The sequence below is a fragment of the Colias croceus genome, chromosome 20, assembly GCF_905220415.1.
Source record: "Colias croceus chromosome 20, ilColCroc2.1".
Lineage (NCBI taxonomy): Eukaryota > Metazoa > Arthropoda > Insecta > Lepidoptera > Pieridae > Colias > Colias croceus.
The window spans coordinates 3,600,858-3,628,854 of NC_059556.1; the positions used below are offsets into that span (position 1 = coordinate 3,600,858).

A 27,997-nucleotide genomic window follows, 5' to 3' on the forward strand; every position below is an offset into this window, starting at 1 on the left:
TGGATGCAAAAATATTAATTATTTTCCAATATGTTAAAATTATATTCCTTTATCAAGATTATAAATTTTGTATATTTTATTTGAATGTAAATCTAAATCTAACATTATTTTATTAAGATGCAAGTTATTAAACGTGAAAAAATGCTCTTGTAAATCGTTGTTATTGATCACATTACTGCCAAAAACAAGGAGAAGAGTAAAACAAAAACGAGTGTGAAACAAAAACCACGTTAGGATTTAGCTAAAACATTATAATAACACATAATTTTAATTGAAATTGAGCGAGCATTAGTTACATGCCAAAATATTCTCTCATTCATATAAACATACTTGAAAAAATTATAAAAAAATATCTATAAACATACAATTATAAATTAGTTATGGCATAAAATTATACTAAACTATGAATCTCATTACACGCTAAATTAAGTACAAAGATCACGATGATTAAATACAAAACGAAATGTGACGACAGATCTTATGATTTCGAAGGGCTCTATCTTACGTGATTGTATTCTATTGTATTTTGTGCTTGTGTGGTACAAAATCTAATTCTTATAGCGGGATATGTCGTATCGTTACATTATATTACACCTGAATTTAAAATCGGCAATATATTAAGATAAATGCATTGGTGATTTTTCTTATATTTATGTAAAAATGCCTAACTGATACATGATAAAAAATGTTAAATAAATAAATGGCATGGTTTCGATGATAAAACTTAATACGACACATCTATAAGCTCACAATATTATTATTTTCGTGTAGTTAAGTCAATGTCCCAATTGGAATGTATCATACACTATACTTTTAACGGATGCATTTATTTTCCTATGCCACTGTACAATTTTTTTAATACTGAAACAGTCTGTTTCGCGACTTATCCTATAAGGCAATTTTTAAATACTTGAACTTTCAATCGTGTCTGACACCGTCTGTTGGGGAATACTTCTGAGCGATAGAGAACAATCAAAATGGCGACGAAACATCGTTTATAAAATGGCGCGTATTCTTTATTTCTGTCATTGTCATTTGTGTAAATTTATCGTCGATATAATCCACATTACAAAATTTCATTTCCTTCAATTTCAGTTTTAATTTTTTGTCGGGTAAACTTTGGCGCCATTTCTGTTCTCTATGTTCGAAGTGACAATTGTCCACAGATAATAATTGTTCTACGTCAATCAGGAGGAGCCGAACTCGTCCATCCACGTGAGGTATTTCTGGATGTCGCCCTTCGAGACGGACTTGTTACATTTTGCGATGGCCTCCACAAAGTCTTGTCTGGTGACTGGCAGGTCGAGTTCCTCCTTGGCAAGCTGCTTTATTTGCTCCGGTTTGAGACCGGCTATTTTTCTACGCATCGACATCATTGATGCATCCCTGTGAAATTAATTAGGAGTTATAAATGACATTGACTGTTGAATTACTAATTTTACTCGGTCGAATACGAATTTACTCACTTGAATCAACAAAAATCCCTATATTTTTATGCTAATAACGGTATAAAGAGGCGAATTTGTATATTTGTAGATGATGTTCGAAGGAACATATCACCTAAATATCATGAAAACTATTTTACTAACAGAAAGAAAGCTACATTAAATAAGCCTGTATGTTATATCAAATCATGAACTATATTATGAACAGTTAATTGGAGACAAAACGCGTCTGTAAGTGCGTGTGTGCGTATTGAGTGTAATAAAATGCTTCTTATTTATCAATTGACATTTTGAAATGTACTAACATTTACTTATTTCTGCTTATAACATTCGTTAAATCGTTTGTCATAGCCTTTATTAAACGCTACATCCATACCTGCAGACATTAGTGATATCCGCTCCGGAGTACCCATCCAGTTTCTTGGCAATAGCCCGCAGGTCCAGTTCCTGGTCCACCTTGACTTCCCGCAGGTTGATGGCCAGTAGGGCTTCCCTGCCCTCTTGCGTGGGCAGCGGAATGTATATCCTCTTCTCGAGTCGTCTCCGGAGCGCCTCGTCTATGTCCCATGGGAAATTTGTCGCTGCTAGCACCATTACTACCTGTAATTTGTGGTTATAAGTTAAAAATATTGAGCTATGTATAAAAAATGATTTTAAATGCGCTTTTACATTGTCACTTGAAAACAATGAAACCCATTCAATTCCAATTTCATTATCCTGCACAAAATTTCGATTAATTGGCTTAGTATATTGGGTAGAATTTTAGTTTTAAACAATATGGAATTTTTATGACAGAGCAATCAAAGTATCAGAGCCAAATAAATTAATTGTTGTTTTGCTATTGTATAAATCATTGAGTACCAATGTATTAAAATGTCACAATTCAGTACAGTACTACTATTTACTATTTACAGTGAAATAAGTACAAAAACAAAAGCAACAAAGACTGATATTAAAACAAGTATAAGCACAAGGTAAGTATTCAAATTTCAGCGTGCATACACACACACACTGTGAGTGCATTTGTTAGCGTATGCGTGAGTGCGTGCGTATGTACGTATATGTGCGTGTATTGTCTTATATTAAATTGGTATTAGCTGGTTCAAATTACTTTTTTTTAAATTTATTATGTACTAGCTTACCGCCCGCGGTTTCGCCCGCTTTCTGTAAAACGATTTGAGATTTAAACTATCCTATCTCTCAAGTTAGATCGAACTGCACATGGTGTGCGAATTTTATTATAATCGGTTAAGTGGTTTAGGAGTCCATTGAGGACAAACATTGTGACACGAGATCCTACTACTATTATAAAGGCGAAAGTTTGTATGGATGTATGGATGTTTGTTACTCTTTCACGTAAAAACTACTGAACCGATTACAATGAAATTTAGCACACATATAGAGGGTAACTTGGATTAACACATAGGATAGGTTTTATCCCGGAAATCCCACGGGAATGGGAACTATGCGGGTTTTTGTTTGAAAACGCGGGCGGAAAGCTAGTTTATATATATTAATATGGTCACCTTAGCGGGCTCGTCGGTAGCGGAGCCGAGCCCGTCCATCTGCACGAGCAGCTCGGACTTGACGCGGCGCGAGGCCTCGTGCTCGCTGTCCGAGCCGCGCCGCGAGCACAGCGAGTCTATCTCGTCTATGAATATCGTCGACGGCGCGTAGAATCTCGCCTGGAAACAATCATAATAAGGTAAGTTATAAAATAAATAAATAACAAGTATATATCTGGAAATATATCTAAAAATAAAAGATTATACATACAAACATACAAAAATACACCAGATTATCTGGAGGAGATCGCTGTCTTAGATGAGACCGCCCATTGTGCTCAACTGCGCTTTTTTATATTTACTTTTGATATTTTTATTTCTTGGTACACAATAAAGTATTTTTTTGTTGTTGAATATAAAAAATAGATTAATTCATATTCAATCTCCTGTATCACACGCTAAAGATCGAGTGATACAGGACATTCAAGATCAATCAAATATCACACACTCTGACGTAGTATCACTTATCAGGCGTTTATTTTACACATTTTATTTTAAACTTTAACTAGATGTTAGTTAAATTGCTGTGTAATAACCAAAAATTTAATATGCATATAACAAATGCCTAATCTCCTAAATCCTTCCTCTTTTTGTTAATGTCGAGCATTCGTACTATATCCTATTATTCTCTGTGACCATTATGAAGCATATAAAAATAAAAAATTTTATATGCTTCATAATGGTCCCCCCCCCTTTTTTCCATTCTTATAAGTATTATGAATTACATTTGTAGCTGTTTTTATCCTCTTATTGCTGCAATCTGCTGTCATCTTGCATGGAGCGACCAGCAGCATGTTGAACATAATTTTACATTAACATTTATATCTAATATATCTAATATAATATAAAAAATACTAACCATTTCAAACAGCAGCCTCACTAATTTCTCCGATTCTCCCCTGTATTTAGAAGTAAGTGTGGACGATGAAACATTGAAAAACGTCGTCCCACATTCAGTAGCTACTGCTTTCGCTAACATCGTCTTCCCTGTTCCAGGCGGACCGACCATTAGCACGCCTTTCCAGGGTCGACGTATTCCCTGAAAAATTAAACAGGAAATTGTTAACTACCTACATTTAAATAAGTAATTTTTGTTTGAACAAATAGTTAGTTTTGTGAGTGATATCTGTCGCAGTCGTCTGGTTGAATCTGCTATTAGACTAGCTCGTTCATTGAATGACGACATTTAATTGAATCGCTGAAGAACAACTCGTCAAGTTGTTGAATGTACAACGTCATGACTGAACGTCGTTGAACATTTTGTTGATTTGGATAAGGGGGTGGATTAGATCAGGTTCGTTGTTTTTTTTTTTTTGTAACTACACAAGAATACACCCCGCGTAGCGATGCTTGTTTATAGATATTATAGATAATATGTGCACGCCGGCGCGTCTATAACTTTGAAAATGTCTTTATTACAATAAGATAATAAATTAAATGTTATACCTTAAAGAAGTCCGGCATCCACATGGGCAATACGACCGCCTCCTCCAAGAGCCGTTTCGCTTCTGACAGATCGGCGATGTCGTCCCATCTTATGTTCGGATTCTTTTGTACTATGTCCCTTTCTGTAACGATATTTTATAAATTAGTGTATGAATTAGAAATAAAATGAAATATTGTTTTTTTTTGTATTGCAACTTAATGTATATTGTAAGCTATTATAATTATAGTTCAGTAAAACGCATGTAAGTTGCTTTTGAAGAAGCAAATGCTTAGGTCAGATAATTACAGTGATTTTTCAAAAGACATCGAGTGGAGTTGGGTATGTTTTTCTTGTTTCGATGTTGTTCTAACAGTTTAGAACAAAATAAATTTGGAACTTAGTTATTGATGAATGTAATACGGTCGTAGAAAATATTTGAAAGTACTAATATTTTTGCTATCAGCAATATTGTAAAGGTGCATTTTATCAGATCTTACTTTATCTAAGCGATGGCAAATGTTATCTACCTCACATTTCCGCATCTATCTCGGTATCTTTGTATTTCCGTTATATTATGTTCCGTTTTACGTTACCATCTTTACAATCTATACATTAAACATATAATAAATTTGTAGAAGGGTTAATTCTGTACATTGAAAATATTGAAAAAATAAATAGCAGGGGGTGTTACTGGATCGATACCAAACCCAAATATGTGATTAAATAAATTTTTGTCCGTCTGTCTGTCTGTATGTGAAGGCATCACGTAAAAACTAACGGTTCGATTTCGATGAAACTTGGTATAATTATACCTTATTATCATGGGCATAAAATAGGATACTAATCTTAGGATACTTATCCCTTTCTTAATTTTTGCGCGCGGACGGAGTCGCGGGCGGAAGCTAGTTGCATCATAAAATCTTAAGTTTGTTAAGCCAAAGCGGCCAAATCTAGTATCATGTCTACATATTGTTGTACATGTCCTGTTTCTCCTTGTTGCTGTGCTCCTTGTTGCTATCGTTGTTGCTGCAATATCCATTAGGTTAGCCAGACCAGATATTCTGTGTCACTGTTGTTGTTGTCCCTGTCCTGTTAGTCCTTGTTGCTGTGATCCTCGTTGCTTGTTGCTATCGTTGTTGCTATATCTAACTACTCACCCAACATGTCGACCAGATCGCCGTCTGCGGCGGATCATCCGCCGCCTTTCATCCTCCTTGTTGTGTTTCTCGTCGTCTATATCCCCGTTGTTGTTGTCGCTGTCCTGTTTATCCTTGTTGCTTGTTGCTATCGTTGTTGCTGTTATATCTAGCTACTCACCCAACATGTCGACCAGATCGCCGTCCACGGCGGAGGGCGGCTCGAACCGCCTTTCATCCTCCTTGTTGTGTTTCTCGTCGTCTATATCCCCGTTGTTGTTGTCCCTGTCCTGTTTGTCCTTGTTGCTGTAATCCTCGTTGCTTGTTGCTATCGTTGTTGCTGTTATATCTAGCTACTCACCCAACATGTCGACCAGATCGCCGTCCGCGGCGGAGGGCGGCTCGAACCGCCTTTCATCCTCCTTGTTGTGTTTCTCGTCGTCTGTATCCCCGTTGTTGTTGTCCCTGTCCTGTTTGTCCTTGTTGCTGTGATCCTTGTTGTTTGTTTCTTTCGTTTTTGCTGCAAAAATTGAAGAAAATAAGAAAAATAATCTTGTAGTTTGTATTTTTGTGATAGATATAATAAGTTGCAAGCAAAGTGCAAGCGTTTATAAACTGAAAACAGTGTTGTAAACGGCGAAAATCATACATTTTCTTGCGTCAAATAAAATATTTAAATATAACAGAAGATTATATTAAGCAAATAATGTACCAGTTTACACAAAAATCGAGGTATTTTAATTAAAAATGTTTATCTATAGACTATATCTATACATATAATAAATGTGTAGAAGGGTCAATTCTGTACATTGATAATATTGAAAAAATAAATAGCTGGGGGTGTTACTGGATCGATACCAAACCCAAATATGTGATTAAAAAAATTTTTGTCTACTACGAAATCGGTTCAGTTGTTCTCGAGTTATGCGCTTACCAACACATTTTGCGATTCATTTTAATATTATAGATAATAGCATGTCAATATAGGCTATACAGTCTGTAGCTGGAATATTCCAGCTATACAGACTTCAAATAAAAGATTTTTTAGGCGAGCTTAGATAACAAAAAATTATTACAGACCATTTTTTACAGAAAACTCTAAAATCAATTTGATAGATTCGCTATGGTGCAACCGCAATTGAAAAAGATAATGAATTTCAAATTTGTCACTGTTTCTAATATATTCACGAAGCAGTTTCGCGAAATCACAAAAGGGCATGAATTGCACGGCCTGATAAGCACATATTAAAATATTGAATAGCCGAATTATCAGTCATAATACATAATAACAATAAAGCGATTACGTAGCTAATAACCATAACGATGTATATCGAATCGGATACAAATTATCAACAACCGCTCCTTAAAAAATGATCATAACATAATGACTTCATTGCGAGCTAGGCGAAGTTATTCGAGCGCAACCGTTCGGTTTGGTAACGTATGTCTCATGAGAATGTATTGTTGCATTTTTCCTATCGCCTGTAGACTTGTAGAGACGGTAGTGAATTAATGGAATATCTATTGTTGTGCGTACCGACCTAATTCTTTGTAGAAAAGACGTAGTGGAAAACAGTCTGTGTTTGAGTACTTTAGTATAAATGGGTTTTTCGTGTCTTATTGTTGAAAAGATAATGTGGATATACATATAGTAGAATGACTGTCCAATATGGATACAAAATTTTCTTTTGTAGGATATTTGGTAGCTTATAGAGATATGTGTTCTATTGTTAGATGTATAAAAACTTACATTTTCATTCAATTAAAATTGCCACTTTTTCATGCATTTATTTGTGATTTGCAACGTTTTATTATATCACGGAAGTTTTTTTGTTGCACGAGCTCTCCACTGACTGGTTCGATCCATAGATTTGTTATTTTTTATTCACTCGAACGATAAAGTTCTAGTAATAGATATAATTTTATCGATTTATCTCAATATTATGAGTAGAAAAAATATTTATATCATTGAAATCGATTATGAATGTAGTTAAGCAATTTTTATTTACAATTACTTTACCATCAGAAATGTAGATTAACGTAATATAACATATAAACCATAATTTTAAGACGTGATTGCCCAAAATGCTTTTTCAATTTTACTCACTGTCTTATTACTGATGGACTGGTTTTACAGCTTTCCGATAAGTTCTCTGTATCTTATTTGTCAGTTAAAATGTTAAATGACACTACATCAATTAGTGTCAAATATGCTATCAGGATCATTACCATCAAGCAGTGAAACGCCCAATCTAGAGGAATATTCCAAAAACATTAGGGAGCTTATTTGACCATAAAAGGCCGGCAAAGCACCTGTGTTGATGGGCGGTGGTGACCACTTGATATCAGGTGGCCCACCTGCCCCTTTGCTTGTTCTAACATAAAAAAAAACTCACCGCTATGTGCCTTATTGGTGTTTATCTTCGGGTTCCGTACATCTGATGTCTTCCTCTGCGACGTGGTCGCGTTCCTCGGCGCCGGCTTCTTGCTGTCCGCCGTCCGGTTGTTGCGCACGTTGTTGCGGGCTGACTTCATTGCTGGTGGGCCTCTGTTGGAAAGTAGGAATAGTTAAGAAACTGTAAATGAATATCTGAACTTTGCCGTGTGTTAATGAATATTGAATTTTCCCTCTTTACAAGAAAGGAGCTCAACTTTTCTTTGTATTGATGGAAATTCGGTTAAGTTAGTCTGTCGAAATAGTTTGTCAATATGGGCAAATATCTACCTTAACAGAGGCCTGTGCAAAGCAATGAACGCAAAAAGATAATGTAAATTTACGCGAATAACATATTTACATCTTAAAAAAACTTTGCTACCTTTATTAAAATCGAAGTCTGTACGATTTTAAGTTCATCTTTACTCTAAAACCTGGATAAAATCCCGCATATTACTACGCTTTTTTCCCCATTGTTCCGATTCAAAAGCTATCACACAAAAATACTAATATATTTAATTATATCCACATACTTATGTTCAACACTGGTGGGCGGTGGCCACGCGTTGGGATCTCTGTCGGGCGGCGGCGGCCATATGTCGGGGTCGAGCTCGTGCGGCGCGGGCGCCCATATCTGGTCGCGTGTTGGTAGGTCTTCTAGGTCTGCGGGAGATGAATGTTTAAATAAATAACCTGGCTGACATACAAGTTTAAATAAAATCGGTACTCATTAAAGGCTAGCTGAAAAATTTGATTGAAAATATTATGGAGCATTAGCGTTAACGTGTAGGTGGTTATCAACTTCCTTGAATAAAGAAGGATTGAGAGTTTATAGTCAGACATATCCTATGTATTAACAAAGTCCATTATACACTCGTTATCCTGGTAGATGCATCAGTTTTATGAACTAAATTTCCTTAGTTACATCATTCTGCATCATAACAAAAATCAACATCATCCAAACTGATTAATGGCATCTAAGCTGAACTTTTATAACTCCTTTACGATATTAGTCCTACGTATGCACGATGACTCAACTAGAGTAGTTCAGTCTCGTTTCGGAAAACCGGATACCGATAAATGTCTAAAGAATACACGTCCAATAAACGTTTAAAACACCATTAACAGGTCCCAGAGTGGAAAAGTGTAGTACACTCAAATACCGACCTCGCATATTTTGCACTTAAGGGGGGTTAGGCGGTCAGCGAAAATTCAGCTATTCGGGCCTGAGGTAAGCGGTGAGGGGGTCCGCGTTTAGTATGGAATCAACGTGCTCGAAACTAAAAATCGTAAGCGCCATTCACATTTTTACCAAAAAGTGAATGAAAATATTTAGTATTTTCTAAATCTAAAACAGTCAAGAAATCGAGAAGGTAAATGCCTATGTACTTGTGATTTTATACGAATTATTATCGTAAAATACGGTTGTAATGAGCATTTATATGATATTTTAGAGGTAACTTCAGGATTTTTTTTTATCGAGCAAAAGTTTTCCAATCGTGTTTTGGAAACAGTCATCCCATCAAACATACGTTCTGTAATACGTATTAGAAATTTCAGTGCGAAAAAACCTCAATATTTTCAATTATAGCTCCTAGAAAACAGTCCATTTTTCCGTGTTCACCTACTAAGGGCCCTTAATCAACAAGGTAATTGAGGATTTTAAAGCATTTTACCGCTTTTAAGTTAATTACTGCATTGTGATTGTGAGGTATTCGCAGAAAAGTTTAAGTGGAAAAAAAGTTTTCAAGTCGCCTTTGTCGTTGTTACTTTAATATCGTATAGATAACAATAATAAAATCTTTTGTCAAGATGGTTACAATAAACAGAATGATAAAGTAATAGTTAAACGGTACAAGATAAAACATCAAGATACAACGAAGACAAGAAAGATGTTTTTTGAGAATCATTTTTAAAATCTACACTCTCTTTAGAACAATAAAGCAATTCACAAATGTGACAAAAGTTTTCCCATCTTAAATTTTATTTCTTTAAAATATAATGAGCAGCAGACAAAACATTTTTATCGTGTGCCACTTTACGTGCTAATCTTATGTTTATTTGAAGGCATTTCCTCGAAATTTTTTATAATTAAGTTTATACTTGGCATCTTCGTATCATATAAAACAAAAGATAGCTCCGGATGACACTTAACAGCTAGGTCATCAGTCGAGCCCTCTCGAAGGTTCTAGAGAATTCTGCACCAAGTAGGAACACCCACACTGACATAGTTATTACATTTTTGTGTTAAGCAAGAATTGAATTGTATGTATGCGTGGGAGACAGGAATGCCATTAAATCAACCGCAAGCTGTATTACCGTGGTTATTATCATTTAATAATGGAGCGGTTGACACTTATGTACACCGTGTACATAGCGTGTGTAGTGTACAAGTTTCCGTAAACACACTGCAAATTAATAAAGTTATAAATACATTTTACGACCAAGAATTAACTTTGGAAATTGGTTGAAAGCTCGTCATTATATTCGATTTTACGAAAATTCTATTGTGCTCTTTGATAGAATAAATAATACCCCATAGTTCCACTAGGAACAGGTCACGTGCCCACTTAGTACAAAACAAAAAAAAAGCCTCAGCGGTCAAAACACGGTCACACAACTTCGTAGAATCACCGTGAGGTCAAGCATGCGTGTACAATGTAAATAACATTACTGCTACAGCTACATTACGAGTCTGAAAGTTGACGGTAAACTGGATTGCGTTTGCACCTTCGAAAGTAAATGTTCAAGACGGAGCGCAATACGTTGCGCCAACAAAAGACCAGCCGCTTTATCTGACAATCTGTGTCGCTTCAGTTTAGTATGATGGCGAAAGGACAATCCTTGGGTAAAGTTGTCTACTAACAGTAAAAATAGTAAGATCTCAGAGGAAGATACTTTGGGCTAGACGACAATTCGCCAAGTACTTCTAGTACATATTTTCATCACACAATAATATACCTTACTAATAAGTTGTATATTTCTTACTTTTAATTCGTATACATTATATAAATCTGACTTAATATTAAGTGAAGCTGTTAATTTTAATAGCGTCTTGGACAAGGTATAATAAAGGCTTATAAAATGACGTCCATTGGTGCCTGCACTGAAGGTTATATCACATATTCTCTCTTCCAATGCATTCAGTGTAATAAAAGCCTATAAAATTAATGAACGGTAAATTTTATGATCATAAAACCAAGATATCCGTTAAGTTAGGCCGGAAATTACAAAGCTACATCGACAATAACGTTTTTATTATCTAGCAGTATACCATGCACTTCCACGAAGAAGTAAATCAATTGGGCACAGTTTTTTAATCATAGACCGTTGATAAAATCTTTAACTCGGCGCAAATCCAGCCCAATACGCACTATTTGACGCTATTTATTATTTTAGCATTTCGTTATATTATTATTTTGCCCTGAAATTTTAACCCTATTTATAAAATATATTATAGTAAGTGTGTTCCAACAAACGACCACAGATATATAGTAAGCCATTATTTAGTGTCAACTGTCAAGCATCTGCATCGCGTGTTCTATCATTTTGAAATAAATTCTAAGATTACCGTTAATCATATCAATTTAGAAACAGCATTACACATTAAATCCAAGATAAAACAGTATATACGATTTTTTAAGGAGTAGGCGATGCATATGCGTGAAATGTCAATGTCATTATGACATTTAGTTCTACAGAACTATCGTGTTAAAAGGTAGGTTCAAATCTTAATGAGGAGTAATTTAGATCCTTTTATCGCGATACCGAATCATAAAATATATTAACATTGACACAACAAACTTTTACAGCGATAACATTTACAATTAATGGCATCAAATTTATTCAACTAACTTGTGACAACAGGCTCGTGTTCTAACAATCTCGATAGGACAGTACAAGGTGGCACAAGAGATTGGAAAGTGGCTATATCTGATCTGCGGGCCGCAGCGTGCGAAATCGTGATCGACACGGAACAGAAAGTTCAGGTCCCTTGCTGACATTTCACTAGATTACCTTTCAAACTTTGCTCGATATTCAACTGTTTCGAAATTGATGCAATCGACTTGAATAAACACGAGACCATATTTATTTTAATTGCGTCGCAATTTGTAGTATATTTTGTGTCCGGCTTAAATCATCGCACCAAGATAAAATAAATATAGCAGAAGATGTTTAAACTATTAGTAATTGAACTGTTTTGGTTGTTTGTTGATAGTTTTATTGAAATTTAAAAATTCTACCGCAAAGTGTTGAATGAACAAGTACCAACCGACATAACTATACTTACACCAGCCATTGTTTCGATGCGATAAAAACAATGTGTACATATACGCAACATTATCATTTCTCTAACCTCATAATATCCCCCACATTAATTTTCGACGCATGCATATAGGCATGATAATTGATACCCAATAAACATCTAAACAATTAACCACAGACAACGAAAAATATCGGATATCCTTTTAAAATGCTGACAATTGTCTGAATCAATAGACGCACGGGCGGCCGAAAGAACAGTGACGTAAGTACAAACAATCGAGTACAATGAGAGTACAATTCTAATTAATCAATAGCGATGTAGTGTCATCCCACACACCTATATAGGTGAGGCGATAAGCCATTGTTCCTCGAAGGGACCAGTATTAAGATTCGGGTCAAGTAACAGGAGAATACATTATCGCTAATTAGTGACGACAATAAAATGATTTTATATTGAATACAATTAAATGTCAATTCACTTGTAGCACCCGAATGCATCAGCTTATACGTGAATGTATTGTCTGATGTGCATCAGGCATCCTTGGACGGATTAATTTGATGGAGCGACCATTAAATCTTATGATAGGTTCTTTGAGAAATAAATTAAACAATTTGTCACTATTTCTATGTACAAAGAAAACAAACAATTGAAAATTATCATCTTACACGAGACACAAAGGCAATTACTTTTTTTAACGTCGATTTATTGCCGTATTATAAGAAGACCTTTGAATTATAATTAAAACCGGAGTTTCAGAGTATTCCTATTTAATGTTTTATGCACTGTCGCAATTTATCATTAAAACCAACACGCTAAAACCAGAAATCTCTCAATCCAACAATGCTCTCATAAAATCCATTCCTTTATTCCAACAACACAAATAACTGCTCTTTATAGGATCATTAAAGCAGAAGTCGCCAATCGTCTTATAATACCAGTATACAGAACGGTTCAATCAACGTCAATTACTTCGTACTTTGACCTTACAAGAGGATGAAATTACTAGAGATTAGTGTGCGCATTAACAGGTCTGGGAGGAACAATTAACAGCTCAGTCTTGCCGTTTGAACGCAAACCAAGCCATCTATTTATTAGAATCAGCTTTAATCCTATCTGATTAATTTGATCGAATTTATTTTCGTAGAATATATTTGTAGGAAAAAATGATACCGTTATGATCGCTGCAGAGATAACTCAAGTATAATTTGTTATAATCGCTAACAAGCCCATCGTATAATCTATAAATCTCAAGAAGCCTATTTCTGGACTGGATGCAGCAATAATTAAGTCAAATTGATTCAGCAGTATTAGCAATACTGAACAACATACATCCTTTTACGAACCTACACATAGATATACAATTTTCAGTAGGAAAACAACAATTATGGTAAATAAACAAGGTTTTGCTCATTACCCTTGCACCAAAAAATTTACGTGATCACGTATCAAGTTAACAATGCACCATTTATTTATTCTTATGGATGTATCAGTATGTAAACCATTAACCAAGCTAAACTCATGTAATGTGACGTAAATTTCTTATCCGTATATAGCCAGTAATGAATCTTATGCAGCAATTTTTTCCCTTCATTAGCGTGTGACTTAACTAGCGTTTCTTTTAAGCTAGACCTTGTTGGGCTTCTTTTATGATGATCTAATTGATTTATTTCATTAAGTATTAACATTGCCTTTACTCCCGTAAGTCTAAGAAAATTAATAACAATAACTCATTAACGTTTTATTTTGCTTCGGTGTATTTAAAATGTAAAATTCCTCGTATCAGCAGCCATTATGTTTGAAAGCAACAGCTAATTTTGAATTAAAGCATAATGTATCGTTCTAGCATTCTTAAATATAAATTATTATCTATTGGTTTATTATATCTACGTGCTTACCGATATTATATCATAATGTTACATTGCTTATTCTTGGAGTCTTACATTTGTGACAAATCTACGAACTACGAAGATACTTTAGTGCCCTTACGCACTAGCGGTTAACCGCGGGGGCGGCTAACCGCGCGGTCCCATTTTAATATGCAACCGCTTTTATGATTAGTGCGTACAATCATAAGCGGTTGCATATTTAAAATGGGAAAGCGGCTAACCGCGCGGTTAGCCGCCCCCGCGGTTAACCGCTAGTGCGTAAGGGCACTTATACTACCCCGAAATGAACATTTCAGCCTTGCACTCCTGTGCATCTGGAATCTTTTTACTCTTTAAAACAGTACAAATAACAACTAACTTCCACTCAGCGGTGTGATAGCCTTTTCTCCCTCGTGCTGGAACATCTGCAGCGTCGCCACTGTTGCCTTCAATTGTTCATATTCTCGCGCCATTTGTCTCTGTACCTGTTGACAACAGAAATACAGATAGAGCAATCCTTCTTAAATACACAATCGATTGAAAATGGAGAAATACAGATAGAAATAGAAATATGTGTGTGTGGGTATGAAACTGCTGCCCTGTGGCTAGTATCTAATCTGTGCTTGTGGTGTGTATTTTATGGGGAAGGTATAATGTTATTTTTAATTTACTAGCGTAGGTTACCCGTTATCATGAGTCAGCGTTTAGAAATCTTTTGTAATTAGAGTAAAATTAATTAGGAAATTGGTTTATAGATAAAAAAAAATTGTGAGTAATTAATGATACAGTATTTATTGAATTAACCTTAAAAATTTTATTTTTATTTTTCAAGTTCTATTATCGGAACACTTCATTGTAGTATTTACGTTCAAAATATTCTCGCCTATATTGTTTAATTTTGTTTATGAATGATTCGATTCATGAATCTGAAAGTACTTCATGAATCTTAATTTCCTAAAGGCATTGAAAAACAATTGCATTCTTCCATTGAAGATGCGATAACATTCAAATACTACCTAAGCACTAAACAATAGGTGCATTTCTCAAAAAATTACTACAATACATGCAATACATTTTTCAACATGAAACCTAACACAAGTACAACAACTGCAAGCCGTTTCTTAGCGGCATTATCGACATTCTTAATCGCTTCGCACTTCTCAGTGTAATACCCTCGTAAAGAGAGTACAATGGCTGAAAATAACACTGCACACAAAGGCACAAGCACCCATACAGATGCATTCGTCTATTGTTCTCATTCTGGGAGACGACAGACGGTAGGCCACGAGACACGAGTGCCTTGAGGAAAAGTGAAATTCGATCTCCCACATGATTATAAAAATTGCTCAATTGTATTCCGCCTACGAGTGCCGGTGGACATTTATTATGAAAGTGTGAATCAGTCATATTTCAATGGCATGATTTCGTTTTGAAAAGCCAGGTCTTGGTCTTAGTTTAATAGTGTTATTGTTTAAGTTAAATGCGTAGTTTTTTATCTTTCTTTTATTTAATTTATGCAGACTCATTCCAAACACACAGACTAATCAATTAATCATGATAAAAACGGGAGGTTTTGTTAATAATTTATTATTTTCTTTTAAATAATAATCATACTCTTCTACAGTCTGTAGTCTGTGACGTTAATCTAAATTCTAAACAAAGGCTTGTTGTTCTCATAAATATAATAAATGTTAAAACCACATATTAAACATGTTCCAAGCGATGAGGATCAGCAGAACAGAAGAACACATATATACCTGTAGCTATAATATCTTGGCCGTATATTTACATAATGTAATCACGTTAACATAACGCAATGCAACTTGTGCGTTCACTTTAAACCGTACAATCCAATTGTTTGCGTCTTCCCACTCGTTCTTACGTCCGTATACAATCACACACAATCGAGAATATCTTAATGTTTGAAATAAAGAAATACTTGAGTGTGGATTTCAATTCAATAGTAATTGTATGATAACTGTCAGTTTAACGATACAGAATATGATATACGAAGCGGAGTATGGATTTGAATTTAATTTCAGTAGTAAGTGTTAAGTGTATAACAAGCCGTTACAACTTATAAAATTTGAAATACTGGACGAGGAGGAAATATGGAGCCGGGGCAACTGACTTACTTATATTATAAACAATCCTGAATCTTGTTTTAGAACGAAGTTTATTTCTAAACTAGACAAACAGGATAATGCATAACAATTCCATATAAAGTTTTAACAGTTACCATTGCTTACCCCGACGCATGCAAATAAGAAACAATAAATAACTTACGAATATCTTCATTGCGGTCCATTATTATTCAAAAACAAACCAATAAAAGCACCTTGCGTAACGCGTGGGTGTTATAAGTTATAACACACAATTTTTACCATTAGCGAAACACCTTGACCGAATTATTCTCGAGATTATCATGCGGCAATTAAAACTACCCACATTCTAAGTTCGCTTTGTATTACGGGCCGATAAGCTGTGGCCTGTGAGCCTTCCGTGAAATTCGCGTTGTGCAATCTAAACTCTATTTTCATACAATTACGATTCAAATTGACCGGTTTTATTGTGTACCTATAACTACTAAGCGCATTAGTACAATTTACAAGCAAGCGTTCCTGGACTCGATTTACTGAAGTAAAGTCTCGGTCTAAAAGTCTGTTATATGACTATGAATTTAATCTATGAATGCTTTAGTCAAAATTCTTATTACCTCATAATTTGAACTGAAATGGAAGTTAACTACAAGAGTTGCAACAAAATATTTATTTTTCAATACATTACATAATACTAAAATAACTTTAGATAAACATGTATGATATTAAAATACGATTAAGATATGATAATCTTTTTACGCATTGTTATTAGGCTGTTATATTTAAAATCTTTTACAATCTAGCTGATTTGAATTTACATTTACATTTGCATTTACAAAACAAACGTATAATAATATAAAATTGAATTAAGGCTTTTTAAGGAAGGCTAAGGACATTTATTTTCTTAAAACGGTTTTAATAGGACTTGACATTTAACGGAATTCTGCACTAATTAAGAATAAATGTATTTGCATATATCGCCTATTACAGACTACAAGTACATACTTGTATTTACAAATAGCCAACAAACAAGATAAGATTAATCATGGTTACTTCGCGAATGCAAATCTGCGCCTGCGCATAATTACGAGGTGTACAGGATATGCATTCGGATGTCGGTGGTACTTGATAAAAACAACATGCATGAGGTTTAAATGCACTTCACGTACATAAGTACATAATATATAAATTATGTTCAATGGAAAATAGTATTTATATATATATTTTTTTTTCAATGAATGTTTCAGTTTAATTATTTTTAAATTTTCAAGCTGTCGTAGCACATAAATCAAAATATACAAAATATTTTCTTCAAAGATTGTTAGCGTGTCATATATACTGTACCTACTGGTCAACATTTTGTCGATGTTTGCTGGTTATTCAAAACACCGTAAAGAAAAACCAAGAAACATCGCCTCATTCAAACCAACGTAAACACATGCAAATTGTGTACATTATTATCCCAACAAATCGGAATCCCGGTTCCCTTCAAACCGCCAACTCATTGAAGCATACACAACGACATGTCAATCGATCGACGGAACAAAAACGCACGCGCATATATTATAATACGCTCGCATTATAAGTAATTAGACTCCCGTATGCGTCACGAGCCGACACACATATCGCGGGGTCAATGACACCAAGCAACTTTACAATAGAACAACGTTTGGCGACCATCCAGCAGTCCAGCCGCCGAATTAGACTAGGTGACCTGAACTCGAAGCCTTTATTTTCTTCTGTGTAATTGACGCAATGACGCCAAGTGTAAAGCTAGACGTAGTGCTGGCGAACGCGCTAGGATATGAAATCTATTGATAATTAATCCAGGAAAATCCTTAAAAGGAGGTAAAATTGAGTAAAAAGATGAAATTTTGCACACGAATCTAGTATCTCACTCGTTTAATACTTAGGTGGAAGATAACCTATTTGCTAATCCAAACTAAAATCTTTATTCTATGCTCAATTTCATACAGATCCGATCATCCTGAATCCACACAAACTTTCACATTTATAATATTGGTAAGATTTTTTCCCCATTCAACCAGGGCATAAATCGTGCACTAAAATGTGTCAAAAGAATTAAAATCACCGACAGCCCTATTTACAGGCAGTCATTATCGAAAATAACTGTTTTATAATAAAGAAAAATTGCAAATGTATATTATACAAGAAGAGCGAACGTCATTGTGATGCAAATTACGCATTGCTCAATTTGTAGCTGTAATTTCAGGTTACGTAGCTCCACTTTATCAGCGCGATAAACTGAGCAAATAATTAACGATGAGTACGTTAAATACATTATCATAGAGCACAATATTATTTAGAATTTAAAACGCTATTTGCCAAGTTAAATGTGTCACTGACCACATAATACCTGGGCTTATTTTTTCCACGCTTCGATAAAATATATTGTACGCACATATTATAAGCACATTATTGAACGTCACTTTAACTTTTTTTTTTTTCAATATTTGCATTACAAGAAGGTTTAAGGTTATTATAAAAATTAAGTAGAAGAGTCATGAAATGTAACAAAAACAAATTGAAGTTTATAAAAATTATCTACTATAGTCGTAAATGGCGTATCCTCGATACGATAAATGTATTTTATATTCTAAAATATAGTATCAAGAAACCATAACATTCACACTTTACTACACACCAAATGAACATATTTTGTGCGCACAATATTCTTAAACAAACATTAGTTCTGTTAAATTATTGACTAAATAACATGCTATGATTTCTCCTTCGAGATGTTTTCTATTTAAAGACATATCGTAGCCATATATCGAAGTGCGGAATAGTATTCTCTATTCCTTAAAAAATATATTATCTAGTTATAAAATAAAAACTTAGTACCATTTTCATTAATAAATATCAAGCGTTATTAAAATCCTAATCCATCAAATACTATTAGATAGGGAGGCGAAGAGGGGAATTTTCTGTAATACTCGAGCGTGGCAGTTTAAGATATGAGAGATACCTTAGACCTAATAGAACAACCTTGTTAACTATTTAGCTCTATATGTAGTGACGCGCGCCTAGGATAGACGATCAGATTAGTAAAAAAAAATCGATAGTCTGAAATACTCGAGCGCGTCAGATTAAGATATTGGGGGTTGATTTTAGTGTTTTAAGACTAAATTTAACTAATCTGACCATAAGTCCTTGACGCCGCCGAGTTATAGGGTCGCGAACTTGTAAAAAAAAAACGTTAATCCGGCATTCTCGAGCGTGATTGTTTTTATTTTTATTTTGAAGAATATAATCTAAAACTTATTAAAAATACAAAATCTGCCGGTTTCCGCATGACCGGAAGTCTGGAGGAGCCATTTCATCTTCCGAAAAACGCGTTGCAGCATATAAGTCGCAAACTTTACTTTTTACAAAAAAAAAGTTTAAATAAACAAAAAAGGTAATTTTATTTTACAAAAAAAGGTCTCTTTTCATTTTTGTCCAAAGTTAAAACTTTTTTTACTTGAAGCATTGTAAAAACTCAAACACCCGGTTTTTTGTGTATATCTCGAAAACTGAGGGAGTAAAGATAAATTGATATGAAATAACGATGATAAAAAAAAAGAAACCCACAAACCTTTTTCGGTCAGATTAAGAGAACCCACCAACATTTTTGTCAGATTAAGAAAATATGCTTTCAGGATACCGAGATAAACCTCCCCTATGAAAATCTGACGCGCTCGAGTATTTCAAAAGGACTCTTTTTTTCTGCATTTTCAAAAATTCATCATAACTTATCGTCATGTCGTAATCGTCAGTTTTTTTAAGGGGAGCTTCCTTGGGGCCTACTTAACACCCCTTCCGAAAATCTGACGCGCTCGAGTAAATTTTTTTTTGTGCATTTTTGACGAATTTATATGCCTAGCCCCACCACGCAAACCGGCAGATTAGTATACCGTTGTTATCAGAGGGACTTGGGGCATACGTAGTATGAATATCTGACGCGCTCGAGAATGCCCAAGTAACTGTTTTTTTTTACATTTTTGAAAATCCGTACACGCCAAACCGCTAAAATGGTTTTTACCATAGAAGCTTTTCTTTTCGAAATTATTTTCTCTTTCGATTTTGATAAGTCTCGACGACGCCGTTGAATTACGCCATTTAGCTACCTCGCCTTCCTATCTATATAAATTAAATTAGGAACGTAGGAATTTTACCATCTGTTACAAAACCTTAATTTCAATAAATTGTACGAAGTAGGGAGCGGGCCGTCGTTTCTCAGAAAGTTCAGTTGAAAATAGTTTTATATAAAAATTTTACTTCACTTGTATCGTTTGAATACTAAAGCGAGTTATTTCAGTAAACGCTTGTTTGTGAAAGCTATTTCTCGGATTACACCCGGTTAGTTTATAAGAGTCCATTTATAGGAATTTACATTTGTTCCAGCGCTTCTTGTTTCTAAATATTTATTTTTCACGAACCGTAGTATTAAAGTGTTTCAAATTTCGATAGATTCTTTGCTTGATGGTGTTGTTTGCGTAAGCATTAAATCAAAGCTAATTCAATACGTGTTTCGTAAACAAAATTAAATTTAGATCAAGATCAGAGATCGTGACCATGCCTTAAGAAGAAGCATATTTCAGCAAAAATATCTCCCCCAAATGCATAAAATTATCAATGTTTCGCAAAAAATCTAAATCTTTTTATAATTAAAATTAAAATAACACGAAAATGTGAAATCTATTCCACCAATATCGAATTGAAGATCTCTTCTCGACTCTTACTTTCCCGTAAATTAGAAAAGATAATCGGTTCGCATGCGTATACCATTATCAAAACACGATGGCAGTGATGAAATCGAGCGATTAAAATATAATTATTCACATACGACGTTCGTGATAATATGCAAATAGACGGTATAATATCTGGTACACGCGAACGCCGCATTGTCTGCATCGGAAGTTATAATTGTAGTAAAAGTGTATGTGCTTTTGTCCGTGTTTATGGAAAGATGTGTTAGAAGGATCGGTTACCTCACGTACTTGCCTATGAATTGTTCAGTAGAAATTACTGAAGAACCTGATAGAATGTTGTGTCTAATACATAGATGTGAGAGAAGTTTACAATGATATATTTGTTGAACAAAAATAATATTTGGTTTACAATCATGCCAATGGCATTTAGAATATTGACGCAAAGAAAAATACGTGATTCATCCTTGTTAATAAGAAAATTGAGTTATATTTATCGCTGAAGAAAATAATTTAGTACTTTATCACACAGATATAATTATAGTGCTTATTATGAAGGGAATCAACGACTTCGTTGCACTCATTTTACATAGCCAAATATTCCGCTTACAGATGAAAGATCACCACACAACAATTATAGGCTCCAACGTTTATTGGCACCTAAATCATTTCACCGTTCATTAAAAGTACAATATTGCAGTCAATTTCACTAGAAAATCCGTTACAGATCTTTACTGGAAATATACCGGTTTCTCACGTTTTTTCGATAAGTATCGTATTCATATGAAACGAGTATACTTTCCAGTCGTCCAATGAACTTGTACTTGTAGAACCTGACCGTCCTATTTAATTAAGCAGTTCAGGTCTTAAGAATACAAACGAGCTACGTTTTCTGTATAATGTCTTTCTGCGGCTGGTTTCTATTAGCGCATCTACATTTATAACTTTATGAAATCTATGAGCAAATATCTAATGTGCAAAAAATTAAGTACCAAGATAGCCAAAAATTTTGATGCCAATCCATCCAGTTTCTCATGGGGATCAAAACACTCTAAAAGACCAACTGAGGTATGAGTACTAGAAAAGTCAGAAATTGCGAAAAACTATTTCCACACATTCACTAAGAAAATAAGTGATTCAACAAAAGATGCGCTAATAGTAAACTCCAAAGAGATTTTCAGGCTTCAATATTTTTTGTTTCTGATTATTAAAACACATACTGATAATAAGAAGAAACATTAATTTAATTAAACGGTTGTCAAAGAAAATAAAAAATAACAAAAAACAACATTTAAAGTGGTGATAATTCCAGAATTTCTGAAATAATTTACATAAAACTTATGATATGAGATGCTCAAAGTGGTCACCGTTTTGACGTTAACATAGGTTTGTTCGTTTTACTACTGAGCGCGTAGCAGCCGACAACTTTTTCGGGTGAATTCCGTAAAGTATTGCAGAAAGTGAATCTTTTAGTTCTTGAACATTGATATCATTTTCTGCTAGATTTTTTACAAGATTCGCAATTACCTTTCGCGTCGGTACATGTCGCATTGGGTATTCATTCCTGTACGGTGTACCATTCCAATGCAACTGTTGGGTTTTTATTATTTAAAAAGTAAGCCTCTAACAGATCTAAACGTTCCAAATTATTTAAGGACATTTTTTAGTGAAGACGGAGTAACTTTTGGTAACTTTTGTTTTCTATGTGTTATTGTTTACATAAGCCATAAAAATGTGACGTGTTCGTTCGATATTCAAATTTAAATAATTTTCATCTCGTGCACGAGCTGCCCGCTCACGCCCCGCGTCGCTGGCATGTTATGCTGCTGTGCCTTTGTCTTTTTACTTGTTCATGAATGAAAATAGTTTTTCACGATTTCTGACTTTTCTAGTACTCATACCTCAGTTGGTCTTTTAGAGTGTTTTGATCCCCATGAGAAACTGGATCGATTGGCATCAAAATTTTTTTTTTTAAAACTGCCGATTTCCTTGCTGACCGTACATTTTTTCAAAAATCTGTGAATGCAGATTAAAATTTCTCAAGAATTTAAGGATAGTCTCCTAAGAACGTTTTCATGTACCTACAACGGTTAAGGTACCTGCCCTTCATGCCTCATCTTAACCTTCCACCCTGTATACTAACTTTTAGGTGAACTATGGACGATACTTGTAATATGAAACCATTTCGCAATTTTGTAGTATTAAATTGCATAGTGATTGCTTAATTCACATATTTTCAAGATAAGGTCACTTCAGTACGTTTAACTTTTACTATTTAAATAATTTATAATACCATACCTTGAAAATTATACCGGCCGAATTAAGAACCTCCTCTTTTTTTAAAGTCGGTTAAAAATAAAGTTATAGAGGTACGACTGTACGAGGAAGACAGGTAACGCTTACGTGAACAACTATGATTCCAAATTCCAATTTTATTTTAATTTATTTATATATCAAAACAAGCTTCCTTATTTACACGATCATTACAAAACTGTATTTTGGAGATGATTATTTTAATAAAAGGACCAACATAAAATCAAACATTTATAAACTCACAGGAGAGCATCGCTCCTCTATCTAGGCGTCGAAGGCTAGTTGCATTCCAGTATATTTTCTCCACAAATTACTTTTTCTCTACTATAAACCTGTACACGGAATGTTGTCAGTTCACGGTTTCATATAAAAAAGCGGTAAACGCGGTCATTATACATTAGTTACGGTGGTGGTAATCTCTATAGGCCCTTCGATTCTAGGGTTGACTTCGCTAAAGTGAATCTTCAATTTTTTCATTTCAACATTTTGTAACTAACAAGCGACCAGCGAGTAATTTAGGCTTGAGTCAAATAAGTTATTAAAGATTATAGTTTAAACTTATTATTATATTCTGATAGAGGAAAAATCATGTAACGATTTCTTTATCGAATTATTTACCGTCCATACATTTAACCATAACAATAACTACAATGTAAATATAGATAATATGTGAGAAAAAGTACAAATTATATCAACATCTAACAGCAATTTATAACAATAGAAAAGTAATCATTTTGAAAGTATGTGACAACCACAATAAAGTCATTATTACTGTCGACGATTTCACACCCATTTATCCAAATTCCACGATTATATTCTTGTTTCCTTTAGTATGTATATTAATTCTCCTCAAATATATTAATGAATATACATATCTGTATAATATATTTAAAACCATTAAAAGCGACCTCGGGTAAACGACCTTCGTCAAGTACACCTGTAATCTTATTCAGACATTTTACAAAACATATAACTATATGTAGATACATTATTCATGCAATTATGTAATTTTATAAAAATTTTAATAACTACTTACTACACCTATTCATTAGCTATTAACGTAAAATTATAAAAAGCTATCATTATGCACGATACTAAAGACAAAGTGCTACTTTGCGGTCATCGCGCCCTAGTAAGTACATAATTCCCTACAAATCCTTGAGCCTTACTTTGCACCTCACATAAAAGGCGATAAAGTCTACTTTTGTAGGTATTGTTATACACATGAAACTTTATTAAAAACTTTTTGACATTAACACCCACAAAACTCGAAACAACCGTACCAATATTGCGTGAGAAGAAATGAGTTAAACGGGTCGAGAATGTGGCACAGACTATAAAAAACTATACAGTACAGCGCGATAAGTGATAACCCTGGAGGTTTCGTGAAAAGCGGTTCTAATATTACATTACAAAAAAGCAATCGAGTGTAAAAACTCCTTTGTTGGGTTTCACTGCGAGAAACACTAATTTGATAAGTGGCAAGGACGTGGATGTTTTGTGTGCCTACTTCTTGTTGCTTGTTACAGGAAGGACTGCGCGGTACTAAAATTAACATTTTCATTAATTATTTCCTGAAGAATTAATGACGAGAAGGCTTAAGTTGAGGGCTAGAAAACAAGAAATTATAGGAAAAATAGAAGGGTTAAAATATTTTAAATATATTTTACATAGAAAAGTTGTCAAACATTCAGAGAATTAAATGTTTATCGTAACTTACATATTGAATCAATTTGAATTTGATCGGATAATTATTTAATTCAATCGTCTTGTTACTATCAAAATATAATATTGTAGTACTTCAACAATTATAATCTACTAGCTGTTCCCCGCGGTTTCACCCACGTTGCTCCACTCCTGTTGGTCTTAGCGTGATGATATATAGCCTTCCTCGATAAATGGGCTATCTAACACCGAAAGAATTTTTCATATCGGACCAGTAGTTCCCGATATTAGCGCGTTCAAACAAACAAACAAACAAACAAACTCTTCAGCTTTATAATATTAGTATAGATTATACTACCCTCACAGTATTCTTCCAAAATTTTAATGCTTGTGCTCTTTAACTGGAGCAAACACTACTTACTCATTTATTTCAGTGAATTATTTGCAACAGTAACAGGACGTTATGCACTATTATCGTGATAATGTTGAGTTGTATGCAAGTGTGATAACTGATAAGCCTTTGCTAGTGAATGAGAACTCATGGATAGTGTATATGAACTAGTGTGCAAGGACGATTGTTGTATTTGTTTAGTATTTTAGTTAGTAGCGTTAAGCTACTATTATGTATTCTGTGACTATTCTTACCTAAAGCCTAATGAGAGAATGAAATATATTAACTAATATCTGGATGTTTCCGAATCTATATATTGAATAATCAGCAATAAATGAAATACTATGTACATAAGATTATAAATAATATTTTTGGTATATTTTCTATTAATTATGCTTCATTCTTGTTTGAAAATCAACCACAAATAATACCTAGCTTGTGAGTATCTAAGGTCACTATAAAATTAGTATGCGTAAATGGATATAGCAGTCTTATTTCCTTTTAAGTATTTACATATGCAATGGAATGATTGTAGAAATACGTAAATATATTTAAAGTTATATTTTCACTATATTTTTTAATAATTATGAATAAAAAGCAATTTCAAAATTGAATTCCTGTAGTTATTATTGACTGGGGTTGAACATTGGAAATAGAATATATTATAATTATATTTTATTATTTGTAAGATATTGTTTAACTCTTTTAATATTCAGATGTCATAGTCCAATTTGTAAAGTAAAAACTTTTTATTATTTTTGCTATACCATATGGTTAATACATAAAATATCCTCTCACCACAATATATTCCAGGTGTGTTTAGTAGATTTAATATATCAATATTACACTTTCAATAAAATAGGCAATTATATTTAATGTTTATAATATAATTGCCTATTTTATTGAAAAACTAACCTTGATGAGTCATTACCTACAATATTCTGTGAAGGTAACAATGAACCCAAAACATCAATATAATAATATAAAGCTGAAAGTTCAAGCACATTAGTGCAAAGAACACATTAGTATCTATTACACTAATGTTCTAATATTCATATAGGTATTTACATAACCTGTGTATAAATATAACTTATTTTTAAGTTTTATACCTGATATTTGATTAAATGAGATTAAACAGAGATTTCTTAATTTTTATTTTTACAAAAATTGGTTCATATTGTTAGTTTATTATTAATAAATTATTTAAATTAAATAATTATTACAAATATTTCAGCAATCCATTTCATATACATCTATTGAAATATAATGTAGTTAAGATAACAAAATTTCTTCATAAATCCTACTCAGACCGTATCAATTTTATGTATATGTAATCTTATATATAAAAATGAATCGCAAAATGTGTTGGTAAGCGCATAACTCAAGAACGGCTGAACCGATTTCGATAATTCTTTTTTTATTATATTCCTTGAAGTATGAGGATGGTTTTTATGTAGAGAAAACGGAAACATGTACCATGGGCGAAGCCGGGGCGGACCGTTAGTGATTAATAATGTTATTGTATCACTAATTTATGATAAACTATCCAATAAAGTTTGTCAGAATGACTACATTTTTAGGTAATTTATATCATAACTACCCAGCCAGGAACAGGTTTAAAAAAATGGATAAAAGATAAACTAGAAAATGTGGATAATAATACTTTCCACTGGTGCAAGAATTTTCAGTCTTATTTTCATAGTTTTTTTTTTATATATTTTAATCAAGCATCCAAGTATTTGCACACACATCTAGATGATATAGTTAAAAATCTCAATATCCTTGGAAATAATCATATCATATGGTTTTGGAAAGACATACTATGGTAGTTCCAGAATACTTCAATTTTTTTTTCTTTAGCACAGTATATGCAAAAAAAATTATTATAATTAAAAACCTATTCATACACCTTGGACAAGAGATAACCATTATTGTAATTTTATATAAAAATTACATATTTGTGATATCATAGTCATGTTATGATCAATGTGTAAAACTTAATAATAAAAGCAAATAGCATGTTTAACACTGTAATATCAGTACTTGATGAAAAATTCACACCAAATTAGCACTCCCTAGGTGGCCTTCCGTATTACACGAAATCAATTAGTTTTATCTCTAATAGTATTGACATACAACTCAAGGTGAATTACTCAGATTAATAATCAAAATAAAATCTAATAACATATGCATTAACTTACCAATTGCCACTTGGACTTTCGAGTAGGGTCAGCTATCGTGATGAGAAGTCTGTGGATCATCTGAACTGTTCCTTCATAGTACACAAGAGCCGATTCGTAGTTCCCCATCAGAGCCATTTCTCGAGCCAGCTTCGTGTTCTCGCAAATTTCCCCAACAGAAACTGCCATTATTGTCATTCCCGCTGCGTACATATAACTTGTTCTTTCACAAAAATTTTACTTTTCCACACGGAGAAAGACAGAATCGCGTGTGGCAAACGATTCACAAGAACTTTTCATATTTTACACTAGTACCGTCACATTATAATTTAACAACAAGTTTCTCATTGTAAACAGTAGAAATTTTCAGGTAAATTCTTATCTCATGGCAACGGGAATTTAAAAAACTATCCGTTCTTCAAGAGACAAAACAAACTTTATCAATTTTGTTCGACGACTGCAGAAATGACAAATCCAAGACAAATCGTAAATCACACAA

At 33.7% G+C, this 27,997-nt stretch overlaps 1 protein-coding gene across 2 annotated transcripts; it reads right to left on the minus strand.

Moving 5' to 3' along the window:
• Positions 1-9: 9 nt before the first annotated feature.
• Positions 10-27,994, minus strand: LOC123700780 (katanin p60 ATPase-containing subunit A-like 1). Of its 2 annotated transcripts, none has more exons than XM_045648106.1 (10): positions 27,520-27,994; positions 14,518-14,623; positions 8,540-8,669; positions 7,969-8,120; positions 5,934-6,092; positions 4,457-4,578; positions 3,870-4,049; positions 2,972-3,130; positions 1,822-2,045; positions 10-1,386 (listed from the first exon to the last, which is right to left on the minus strand). In XM_045648106.1, the coding sequence occupies exons 1-10, from the start codon at positions 27,709-27,711 to the stop codon at positions 1,188-1,190; spliced, it is 1,623 nt and encodes a 540-aa protein (XP_045504062.1). In that variant the 5' UTR covers positions 27,712-27,994; the 3' UTR covers positions 10-1,187. The 2 variants fall into 2 exon arrangements, with proteins under 2 accessions (XP_045504062.1, XP_045504063.1); XM_045648107.1 differs by lacking the exon at positions 27,520-27,994 and adding an exon at positions 16,425-16,501.
• Between the last annotated feature and the right edge of the window lie 3 nt (positions 27,995-27,997).